The sequence below is a fragment of the Xenopus laevis genome, chromosome 1S, assembly GCF_017654675.1.
Source record: "Xenopus laevis strain J_2021 chromosome 1S, Xenopus_laevis_v10.1, whole genome shotgun sequence".
In the NCBI taxonomy this organism is placed as follows: domain Eukaryota; kingdom Metazoa; phylum Chordata; class Amphibia; order Anura; family Pipidae; genus Xenopus; species Xenopus laevis.
In genome coordinates this window covers 21,971,959-21,984,620 of record NC_054372.1, presented here as the reverse complement: position 1 = coordinate 21,984,620, position 12,662 = coordinate 21,971,959, and the positions used below count along the sequence as shown (strand labels likewise).

Here is a 12,662-nt window from a genome sequence, read left to right as displayed (position 1 = left end):
GGCGCAGGTAAGAGAGCAGGTGGGGAAGGGGGAGTTCTTGTTGGCTATAGAGAAAGCAGACCCATTTTCCCAGGACCCCCCTTTGACTGCGGGGTCTGCTTCCTCTATAGTTACTCCACTGGACATCGCCAATTTACAAACAGACGTAGAGGACAATTCACTAGTTCTCTGAGATATAAACAATAACATTTCCTGTTACAAATTGCAGAGATACAGAAGCAACACCTCCCACTTAGGGAGGAGATGATGAACCTGCCTTACACACCTTTCCTTGCACAGCCTCTGCTTCCACCTTGGCAGTGGGTTGTCCCAAGCTCTCAGAGGGAATAGTACAGGAGCGAGCAGGTAGAGAGTGTGACCGAGGACTGGTCAGGAGGGAGAGAAGAATGCTGGGATGGGCTCAAGTCCCCCGTCTAACATGGCAGGACCTAAACGCCCTTTTATTCCTCTGCTTGGTGAGAACCTGATAATACACTTCTTGTTTTCTATTCCTCTGTCATGTGATATTGCCTCTGTACTGTCTGTACTACTGAAAGGGAGCTGCACCTGTGTGCTGGGCTTATGACACAGTAATCTCATTATTATTATTAACATGTATTTATAGAGCGCCAACATATTTTGCAGCGCTCGTTGAAACATCTCTTCTGGAACTCAGGCCCCAGTGAAATCTTTGGTGCCATGTCTAAATGACTAACATTTTCTTCTAGTGACAGCAGCACCTGCAGAATGACACATAGATTCTGCCTTATACACACAAGCTGCTCGCTCTGCCCTCATCTACTTATATTTAGATGTTAAAAGTGCATTCTTGCAATCTGTATCCTTGTTTGTTTTGAGGTATTGCACTCTAGGAGCCAGTTAACCCCTGGTAGTCTGATCTCTTCTCCATTATTAACACGCTCCTCACTGGCTGTTCATAATAATTCTGTATCAAAGGAAAATGCTATAGGAAAAGTAGCACATCAATATCAGTTATTACTGTACGATTGTGCAATTTCGTAGCCTTAAGTGAATTATTTATCTGCGAAAATGAAAATGTAATATCAGCTTCATCATACTGAAATAAGAAACCTTCTAAAAAACAATAAATTAAAAATTCAGTACCATTTCTGAAATAATCAAGTTTATCTTCATTATCCCTCTCTCAGCATCTGTTTCTCTTCATTCTGTCTTCATGCAGCAGTTGGGTGTCAGATATTCATTGTCAGTTAGACCTATCATATATAATAGGGGGGCTCATTTTGCCTAGAAGATGTATTAGAGCTCACTCTATTAAAATAACTGTCATTCCTGTCTCTCTACATGCAGAATTTGTGCAAAAGGCAGATATTTAGTTTTGTTTTTACTGGACTCAGTTATTTTAGTGAGCTCTGATACTGTACATCTGCTAGGAAAGGAAGCCCCCCCCTTATAAAATATATTGGATCTAACTGTCAATGAATATCTGACACCCAACCGCTGCATGAAGACAGAATGAAGAGAAACAGATGCTGAGAGAGGGATAGTGAAGATAAACTTGAATATTTCAGAAACGATGCAGAATATTTAATTGATTGTATTTACAAAGTTTTTTATTTCAGTATGATGAAGCTTATATTAAATTTACAATTTTATGATAGTTCCCCTTTAATATGATTTCGTTAGTTTCATGTTTGCATGTCTACCTGGGAATTCTGGGAACACAGAGGGGATTTTCAGAGACCACAAGTGACAAACTGAAGTCAAACCAAGCATTGAGGAATATATAAAACAGCTCATAAAATGTTCAGAGCATAGATTTAACCCTTATCACCCATTATTGTATTGTTTAAGACTCAATTCTGTGAAAATAAGTTCTAAAATAATTTGGTCTCTTGTTGCAATTAAGAGAAATTAAGTATGAACCCAATAAAACAATGCAAATTAAGGGTAGTAAAGTGGTAAGAGTGGTATTTATTGTGTCACAAACCAGGCAGGACATTACCATGCTGCATTCTGATTGGAGGCAGGTTGCATTTTATGTATAAGAATTTGGAATACATCCAAAATGGCATATTTCTTGTTATATATCTTTCTTACTTCAAGGTAAAACAAAAAAAGGTTTTTAAATGTGATACAAATTACATTATGCCACAGACTGTTCTCCAATTTCAACAGTGACGTTAAAAAGTTGTATACAATTTTGGGCATCGTGCTTAATCCTATTGGAGTCAAAGAATGATAAAAATCAGAGTGAGAAGCTCAGGCTGTTATAGGTGTTTTTATTAAAAAGGGATTCATGTTACATGATGCACAATGACTTTCCTGTTGGTTAGTGTAGCATTCATTACCCAGCACAAGCCCAGTTGTACTATATATTATATAACAAAACATCTGTTCTAGAATATAGGTGTGGGATCTGTTATCTGGAACCAGTTATCCAAAAGCCAGTGGACTACATTTTATCCACATTTTTAAAAATAATTTCCTTTTTCTCTGTAATAATAAAACAGTTGCTTGTACTTGATCCAAACTAAGATATAATTAATCCTTATTGGAAAAAAAAGCCTATTGGGTTTATTTAATGTTTACATGATTTTCTAATAGACTTAAGGTATGAAAATGAAGGTATGAATGGGCTACTACGACCTTCGACTACGACTTCGAATCGAAGGATTCGTAGTAAAAATCGTTCGACTATTCGACCATTCGATAGTCAAAGTACTGTCTCTCTAAAAAAACCTTCGACCCCCTAGTTCGGCATCTAAAAGCTACCGAAGTCAATGTTAGCCTATGGGGAAGGTCCCCATAGGCTTGGCTAACTTTTTTTGATCGAAGGATATTCCTTCGATCGTTGGATTTAAATCCTTCGAATCGTTTGATTCGAAGGATTTAATCGTTCGATCGAAGGAATAATCCTTTGATCGTTCGATCGAACTATCTGCGCTAAATCCTTTGACTTCGATATTCGAAGTCGAAGGATTTCAATTCCTAGTCGAATATGGAGGGTTAATTAACCCTCCATATTCGACCCTTAGTGAATCAGCCCCCAAATGTGTTAATGAAGAAAAAGATCAATGAATGTGCATGCATATAAAAAGAGGAAAAATTGGAAAAATTGTTAAAATCCAGATACTGAGGAGGGCACTGTTCCAAATAGCATGGGATTAGGGGGATTATCCGGAGTGGTAGTGTTTGCAAGTGAAACCACTAAGCCATGATAAGGGAATACTGTCTCCTGTGAGGGTTGGGCAACACCACCCTAATTATAATGGCCAGGTCGGTATGGGGCTATATTAGATGTAATCAACATTTGAGTTAGTATAGTGTTATCTGGATTTTAACAATTTTTCCTCTTTTTTTATGCACGCTCATTCATTTACTGTACATAAATAAGACCATCCGCAGTGGCTCTCATGAGGCATCTATCTCAAGTCTGATTTATCTTCATTTTGGATCACTTTATCGCATGCACCTCTCACGTGCAATTCATATGAATCGCTGAATGAGCACATACTTTCAATGCAGCACTGCTTGTTTTAAATGTTTTTAATTGACACACGGCATGATGGTAAATAAATATTGCCTTTTAATCTCATTCATAGAGTTAAGTTGTGATTCGTTATATTAAAATTATGGTGGACTATATAATTGGTGGCGAAGTCCCGTTTTCTATATATACACATAGAATAGAAATGTCACAATACAAGGCTGATTAGTAATTAATACAGATAATTACTACATGGCAGCACAGAAAACAGTGCAATTAGCATCAGAATTTAATAATCAGCCCTGTAGCATCAGCTTATATCACAGACCAACATAATTTTCTGCTGGATAATTAGTGACGACCCCTAAGCTTAGCTTCTCAACAGCCAATCAGAGCCCACTGAGCATGTGAGTGTCACAGACACTTTCCAAGATGGTGACCCCCTGTGACAAGTTTGAAGTCCTGGATCATTGCTGCTATTGACAAGCTGAAACTTAAGGCTGGTACAATAAGTTAAAAACATTCAATTTTAGCCATATTCATTTTTAGGGCTTATTTTTCGTTTAAGAAATTAGGGAAGCACTGTGTTAGTGCTGGATATTCTTGGATCTCTCTTCTAGTGTAAAAGGCCCACGTGGACCTGTACTCATTCCCATTATTATCTAGGAACCAATAACAGCCAATAATTGTTAAGCACCAGCAGTGAAACATTCTTCTTGTAGAGCAGTGATCCCCAACCAGTAGCTTGTGAGTAACATGTTGCTCCCCAACCCCTTGGATGTTGCTCCCAGTGGCCTCAAAGCAGGTGATTATTTTTGAATTCCAGCCTAGGAGTCAAGTTTTAGTTGTATTAAAACTAGGTACACTGCCAAACAGAGTCTTAATGTAGGTTGACATTCCACTTAGGGGCTACCAAATGGCTAATCACAGCCCTTATTTGGCACACCATGAACATTTTTCATGCTAGTGTTGCTCCCCAACTTCTTTTACTTCTGAATGTTGCTCACGGGTTGTAAAGGTTGGGGATCCCTGTTGTAGAGTATGTGAGGGGGGAAGCAAGGAAGGGAATACACAATAATTTTTCTCAGTATAGAGATGATGATATCACTTTCACTCTTAAAAGGCAAACATCCTTATGTTAGTAACTCTCCCTGCTTTAATCAAGATAAGCTATATCTATACTCCACCCTGAACTAATCCATTAATCGCTCAGCTTCCACAGCAAAATGCCCAGCCCTTTCATAATAAGGCATAATTGCAGTAAATCCAGGCTTATTTGTACAGTTACTTATACTAAATATGTGTTTACTTGTTATCTTAACTTCTTTTTGGGTGCAACTATTGCTGTATATGTTCTATTCTTTAAAGAAGTATCATCTCGTCAGTTTTTACTACTATAAAGCGATCTCTCTCTCTCTCTCTCTCTCTCTCTCTCTCTCTCTCTCTCTCTCTCTCTCTCTCTCTCTATATACATACAGTTCAAAAGAACCTTCACTCCAAAGTTAGTGAACCATTGTGCATCCACAGAAGTTTACACAAGAAAAATAAATAATGATGGTTCACTAACTTTGGAGTGCGGGTCCTTTTGAACTTTATATATTATGTTCCTGTTGTTGTTTCTCTATTGTATGTATGAGCATAGTATGAGCATACTAAAGGAATGACCCAATTACAGCAGTACATCACATGAATGACATTGAATATGTCTTGTCTTGCAGATTCCATCTTTATGTTCCACCAAGGAAACATCTTCTGTTACAAAACTGCAGGATCAACACTTAAGCCAAGGAGATCTTATAGAGTTACTGAACTTGCCAAGAGACACAAGCAATTCAGTTATCACTGTCAGGTACATTTGCTCCAGGCCTTGTCGGGTCCATGTTGATGTTGTGGCCTCCTCAGAATTCTGGACGGGAGTTTCAGTATTTAAAAAACGATGGACAAATGAGCAATACAGTCATCAGCCGAGGACCCGTACAGTGAAATTGAAATTTCCTAGCATTATGATTTATAGGAATGATTATTTCCTAAGGAACTCTGTGAATGTATATTATGCAGCGGTCAGAGCCTGGCTTGTACCTAGTGATACAGTGGATGTAAAACACAATGAAAGTATTCTGTTTGCAGTAGCAAAGGCATATGATGTCCTGAACACAATTCCACCTCTTCTTCGTCCTTACAAAGATCACCAGATATGCCTAACATGGGGTTTTGAGCAAGTGAGGAGACAGAAAGAAAATACAATGTTTGTTTGTCCATGTGAATCTGGTAAGCAGAGTAGTTGTATCTTCATGGTGATGGGTAATATCCTCATATTTTGCAACTGGGGGTACTTTAATTATTATAATACACACGTTTCAGTGAGTCATGTGACAGAAATGACATCAGAACTCACCATTTATAACTGATGACATCAGAACTCACCGTTTATAAGGATATAATTTACAGGATATTCATGGCTTTTGTGTATTATATTCTTATAAATGGTGCTCAGTCAGGTCATTTGTGTCATGTGACTCTGTTCACTATAAAAAGTAATCTGCCCCCTATTGTAAAGTATAAGAATAGTATAAACCACCAATGCGTTCGATAAAAAGCAAGTGGTGAAGGCAGAGTGCTTCAGATCATGCAGCTGTCCCTATATTATATATGCACAAAACAACAAACACTGTGGTACCGTGTTAACCAGTAGCAAAAATAACAAATAAAAAAAAAACAAATACAAGTTTTGTAGAAGTGATACCTATATTGGCTAACAATAAAAATACATTGCAAGCTTTCGGAGCACCAATGCCCCTTCATCAGGCAAATTACAAATGAAAGCTGGAAAGGCACAGCATATATACTGTTAGATCATTGAAAAGTATTTATGGGCAATACATTTGGAAGTTATAGATAGAGATGACCCTAAATTAAGGCACTCTCTTAATGTGTTAAATAACTCCATACATTTGAATTCATAGACCTTCCTTTCCCGTTCAGTTTTAAAGTTTCCTTTTAGAATTAAGACTTTCATGTCCCGTGCCTTTCCAGCTTTCATTTGTATTTTGCTTGATGAAGTGGCCTTGATGCTCTGAAATTATCAAATCTCTAATTAGTTTGATACCAAATATTATTTTATATATGAATACATACACACTCCAAACCTGCCTCAAACTTAATTTGACAGTATTCTCTGTTCCCATTCCAATTCCTTCGAAGCCGCCCAATGTTTGCCAGAATGAAGACTAAACTTATTATATAACTGTGTGGCACTTTTACGTTTGTGAGCCTGGAATATAGTACTCCTGAATTCAGTAGTTGTTATATGAATCCCATGTTTAACTAAGTAATGGAACTAGTTATAAGATGCCTTGCTTTCAATTTTAGATGCAGTGAAGATGCTTGATTTTCCCTTTGCCTCCAGCAGTGAACACTTTGGCATTATCACAACATTTCAGAACTTTAGGAACCGAGAACTGGAGTTGAGAAGAAGACAACAGTCTAACAATAATGCAAAGTAAGAATAAATGTGGACTGGTCTGTTTGTATTATTACCAGTATAGATTAATGATAGTTACTGTATTATATTTTTCTAGTTATTAGTGTTATGTATAATGTAAAAGCATGCAAAGACAATGTTATGATATATATATATATATATATATATATTTTTTTTTTTTTTTTAATTTCTGAAGCCAGTATCTCTTTTATAATTGAGTAAGAGAGGGACCCCCGTGAAAATGTCTGTAGCAGGCACTCAAAGGCAATCTTCCATCAAATAGTAGAACTCAAGTAGAAAAGATTTATTGTGTCCTTTGCCTTACGCGTTTCGTGTTACAAACACTTAATCATAGGCTAACTATGAGTATTGAGTAAGAGAGGGACCCCATCCTGGTATATGCTGTATACCTCATTCAACATAGTTTAGAAATATTCCTACAATTTAGTTAATCTTTAGTTTGTAATGTGTGAATGAGACTCTTTTTGAAACCACCAGATAATCTGGAAAAAATATCTGGACATAAGTCTAAGAGGGACCCACAGGCCCGGATTTGTGGGAAGGCCACCTAGGCCCGAGCCTAGGGTGGCAGGATTTTAGGGGGGCGGCATGCTGCCTAACCACACCCACATTGGTTCAAAAACACTGGGGATGCGCAGGAGATTCAATCTCCATGAAAATTTGCATGAATAAAGGGTAGGGGACAGGGGGGACAAACGGCAGTGGGCCTAGGGGCACCCGCTATGTAAATCCGGCCCTGGGGACCCAACATTGCCGAATGGTAGCAAGTAGGCATCCCCCCAACCTGCCCCCTAATCTGTGCTTAATTTGGAAGTGGAGGATGCAGTGAAACCCTGTTCTTACCACCTGCCCAATGACAAGAATGCTGCTTTTGTCCCTTTTAGTGCCATTGCACTTCTTGCCTCCAGATTCATCTGGGTTCCCTCTATGTATCTTTTTTTACAGCCCCCTCTCCTTAGCTTTCTTTTACTGTCTCTGTTATGATAGGTCTCCATAATTGGATTTTTCCAATTAGATATCTCTCTGCTTTTCAAAAAATGGCACAGTTTAGACCAAGTCCCCACTACATATCAGTTACACCCCTGTAAGCCCAGACATAGGTCCAATCTGTCACAAACATCCATAGACATTTACATATGCTGCAAACATAAATGACTAGGGTTGGAAAGTCCTTACAGAACTGTACTAAAGTGTTCCAGTGCTAATCATACTATTCTCAATGAATGTCCTGTTGTTCCAAAACTGTCATTAGATAAATCTTTATATTGCTTTCATGTATATTGTTGTTCCTCCGAGTGAAGGTGACCTGGAACAGGATACATGTCATGTGAAATCTACTCAATTTTCTTGTTACAGATTTACTTTTTCAGTCTGGATTTATTTACTGAATTATTGTGCACATAAAGAATGTGGTATTATCCATCATGTGGATCACAGTAAAATGTACGCAACACCCGTATTGTTCCTCAATGATAAAGGCAAGTAAATTAGAAATGTATGCTAAGAAATCTACAGTATTGAATTGTGTATAATAAATATTATTATTTTGCAATTGTGTCCTTACATTACTGAGGGTATTTGTTTAGGCCCTACTTTTCACTTGCAACCCATGTCTCATACAGTATTTCTCTAAAGTCAGTTCTTTATGAAAGTTGAGATCCTTATCATTTTTACTACAGTAGTAAATGCAGTTGGTGAAACTGAATCATTTGCTCACAAACTGGATTCTAAATTTGGCCAAATTCTTAGGGTATGGATTAAAAGTCAAATAATGTATATAAAGCTCTGCACAACCTAACTTTTTTCATTTATAAATGATTATTTTTTTAAAAATATGTTTCTCAAATCTGAATATGTAAAGCAGTTGTGTTTGGTAGCCAAATCTCTTGTGAAGCATATGGTTTTCCTCTGAAACCAACAATTATACTTTTTAAATATGAACCAATAACTCTCTACAAACTGTAGTCCCTACATGAATGTGGCCCCTACAGCAGTGTGATGATTATTTGAAACAAAATGAAACAAATTTCACTTGGTTTGTTAGGTAGGTGCTAAGGGGGATTAAGTAATAATGTGATAATTACTAACTAGTGACAGCAAATACTTCTTCTGATCATGAATAGCCAAGTGCTTCGGCAAGTGTTGAAAGGGTAAACTCTAAGTGGGTTATTTATCAAAATCCGAAAAGTTCTCACTATTTTCCAAAAACTACTCGGACCAAATCCTACTTTTTCCCCCTATTTATCAATAAATTTTCCCGAAAATTTCTTGCTCGGGTAAAAAATCTATAAAATCGTGGAAAAATCCATATTGTACAAATTTTTGGGATTTTTTGTCATGTGACTTTTTCAGATTTGACACCCGAAAACCACAAAATCTTTGGATTATTGAATGAAACCCAGGTCAGGATATAAATGGGACATCTGCCATTGACTTCATGAACTCGGCAGTTCTGAGTTGGAGTACTTTTTTGTTCTGACTTTTAACACCATCGGAGTTTAATACATCTCTAAAAATTCCTATGAAAAATGGTGGTTTTCCCCTTTAAAAGTCCGAACAGAAAAAATCAGACTTTGATAAATAACCCCCTAGGGGGTTGCTTTCAAACAAGTGACCAGTAAACTCTATTGTTATAGGTAAATAGAACTCACAATTCTTGTGTTTGTATTCGCCTACAAGTTCATCTGTTAAATACATTTGCATTGTGTTCCAAAAGAATTTTTGGTGTCCCTATTGATTGCTTATTAAGCTACAGTAATAATAGTGGGCCTCCTGGGATACTTTTGTTACCCCTATAATTTTCTAAATTATCTCCTGGATTTGGCACCCATTGTTGCAAATCATTAATGGACATAAAGACCTTAGTAATAAGTCTCAACTAGTTTCATTGCTATTTTGCAAATAGTTAGAAGATGTTCATGTATTTAAAACATAACTTGTGTGCAAATATAGGTTAGACTCCAGCAAAACGGTGTTAACGTTGCATACCAAACACACATTTAAAAAAATATCAATATCTTTACGTTATTGTTATTTTTTATGCAGGTCAGATCCATGTTCAGATGAGACTAGTTTCCGAAACTGATACCGCATTCCTAACGAGGTTTAAGGTTCCTTTACACAGATGGCTCCGTCTGGATATCGCTGGCTATGGCAGAAAGGTATTTCATTAGTTACTACAGGTGTTGGATTCATTATCCAGAAACCCGTTATTTAGAAAGCTCCGAATTACAGAAAGGCCATCTTCCATAGACACCATTTTATCAAAAAAATCCAACTTTTTAAAAATGATTTAATAATAAAACAGTAGCTTGTACTTGATCTAAACTAAGATATAATTAATCCTTATTGGAAGCAAAACCTTATTGGATTTATTTAATGTTTACTATGATTTTCTAGTAGACGTAAGGTATGAAGATCCTAATTAAAATAAAGATCCATTATCCGGAAAGCCCTAGGTCCTGAGCATTCTGGATAACAGGTCCCATACCTGGATTACCTTTTTGAATTTGTGATTTTTCTTTAATTTGGTTGCAGAAATGGTAGTTCAAAGAAGTGTAATACAGGTATAGGACCCGTTATCCAGAATGCTCAGGACCTGGGGTTTGCCGGATAACGGATCTTTCCGTAATTTGGGTCTTCATGCCTTAAGTCTACTAGACATTCATTTAAACATAAATAAACCCAATAGGCTGGTTTTGCTTCCAATAAGGATTAATGATATCTTAGTTTGGATCAAGTACAAGCTACTGTTTTATTATTACAGAGAAAAAGGAAATCATTTTAAAAAATTTGTATTATTTGGATAAAATGGAGTCTATGGGAGACAGCCATTCCGTAATTCGGAACTTTCTGGATATCGGGTTTCCGGATAAGGGATCCTATACCTGTATATATATTTCTGTCTTGAGAAAGGTCCAGACTGTACCGAAACGTTGACAAATAAACTTCACTTTGCTTGATCTCATTATGAAGTCCTGGAGTGCGTCATTCCTTGGAACACAACTATATATATATATATATATATATATATATATATATATATATATATATATATATATATATATATATATATATATATATATATATACCAGAAGGAGGCTCGCACTCACAGGTCTTACAAAGAAATTACGGTGTTTATTAGTCAAAAATAAGAACTACAGAATGCATTTAATGCTCCTTTAGGGATTGCAGCACAAAAGTCTACAGCTTTGTATCTGACTGGCATAGTAAGCAAACTCTATTAAATCATCTTCCAAAAAATATATAAAAATATTTGTAGCCCACAAATCTGTTTCCTTGTCTCGAGACGGATACAAGAGAAAGGAAAGATGTCGATAGAGAATGTACTGACCCATAATACAGATTGGCCATTTCCATCTAATCTTTCCGATATTTGACACTGATATGAGTGTATCTCAAAGAAGCTTTTGCAACATTTTGGTGTGAGCTCATAGCCCGTAATCAAAAGCTTAGTTCAAACATAACTCTTTTGGCACATGAATGGTCAAGCCAGAACAGGTTCTGACCAGGATTCATTCAACAAATTATAGTTCATTAATGTGTTATCTGATTGTTTAGGTCAGAGGGTGAGTAGGTGTATCACTGCAGTATGGCCTTTTTGCATGTGACCAAATTGCTAAATATGCTATTATAATACACAAAAACCATGAATATTTTATAAATTATATCCTTATAAACGGTGAGTTCTGATGTCATCAGTTATAAACGGTGAGTTCTGATGTCATTTCTGTCACATGACTCACTGAAACTTGTGTATTATAATAAATAAAGTACCCCCAGTTGTAAAATATAAGGATATTAGAAGTTACCTTGGAGTTCCATGACCTGTATAAAAACACTCGGCCTTCGGCCTCGTGTTTTTATATGGTCATGAAACTCCTCGGTAACTTATAATATCCTTATATTTTACAAGAGGGGGTACTTTATTCACTATATATTGCCCATATTTCAGGATATCTGGCAGACAAGCCTTTGGTCCAGTTGGTAGGATATTGTTTTAATACCATACAGAAATAAATGAATGCATTCCTATTGTCAAGACGAGTTATATTTGTGCCATATTCCACGTGGCTATGATTCCCTGAAGTAACAGACACATCCTCCTTTTCTCTCTAGATAACATTTACTGTACTTCTTGGAAAGGAACTGGAAAGGTTTGCTCAAGAAATATACAAGTAAGAAAACTTTATTCCAAGTAATTTACTTTGTAAAGCACAATTGTTGACCTTTGTGTCCATACATTGCCTGTGATGTGACACAATTTGCTCCTTACATGGGTGTAAACATGCCCATAATAGGAAATAATAGGATTAACTTTCACAAGTCTGTGTTGTCACTGTCTCCCCACCTATATTACAGGATTTTAAGATAAATCCAATTGATATGAGCTTATTCAGCCCTAACAAAATGTAACTATGTTCTAATGTTATTTTTCATACAAAGAAAAAAATATTTTTTTCATTGTATGCTTTAATAGATGTTGTTCAGTAAAAAATGAACCTATAAAAAGGGTCCTATTTATTCAATATGCATGTAGAAGCTTCCCAGTGTATCATCCATATGGGTTATGTAACTACAGGGGCAAAGTTTGCACTAGTTTTGGACAGGCAGCATTTATTGGTCACCTGTTAAAAATGCGTTTAGTTGCAATGAGTGACTAGACTTTTTGCCCCTGTGCTTTTTTTTTTT

The 12,662-nt window shown here is 36.6% G+C and overlaps 1 protein-coding gene across 1 annotated transcript in view; it reads left to right on the top strand.

The window, feature by feature from the left end:
* Positions 1-259: 259 nt before the first annotated feature.
* The window catches only part of sel1l3.S (sel-1 suppressor of lin-12-like 3 S homeolog), a 42,228-nt gene continuing 29,825 nt past the window's right edge, over positions 260-12,662 (top strand). The window contains exons 1-6 of the mRNA XM_018243080.2: positions 260-455; positions 5,167-5,716; positions 6,818-6,947; positions 8,307-8,428; positions 9,996-10,111; positions 12,090-12,148. Of these exons, the coding sequence (XP_018098569.1) occupies positions 387-455; positions 5,167-5,716; positions 6,818-6,947; positions 8,307-8,428; positions 9,996-10,111; positions 12,090-12,148 (1,046 nt within the window). The 5' untranslated portion in view covers positions 260-386. The remainder of the gene's footprint in view (positions 456-5,166; positions 5,717-6,817; positions 6,948-8,306; positions 8,429-9,995; positions 10,112-12,089; positions 12,149-12,662) is intronic.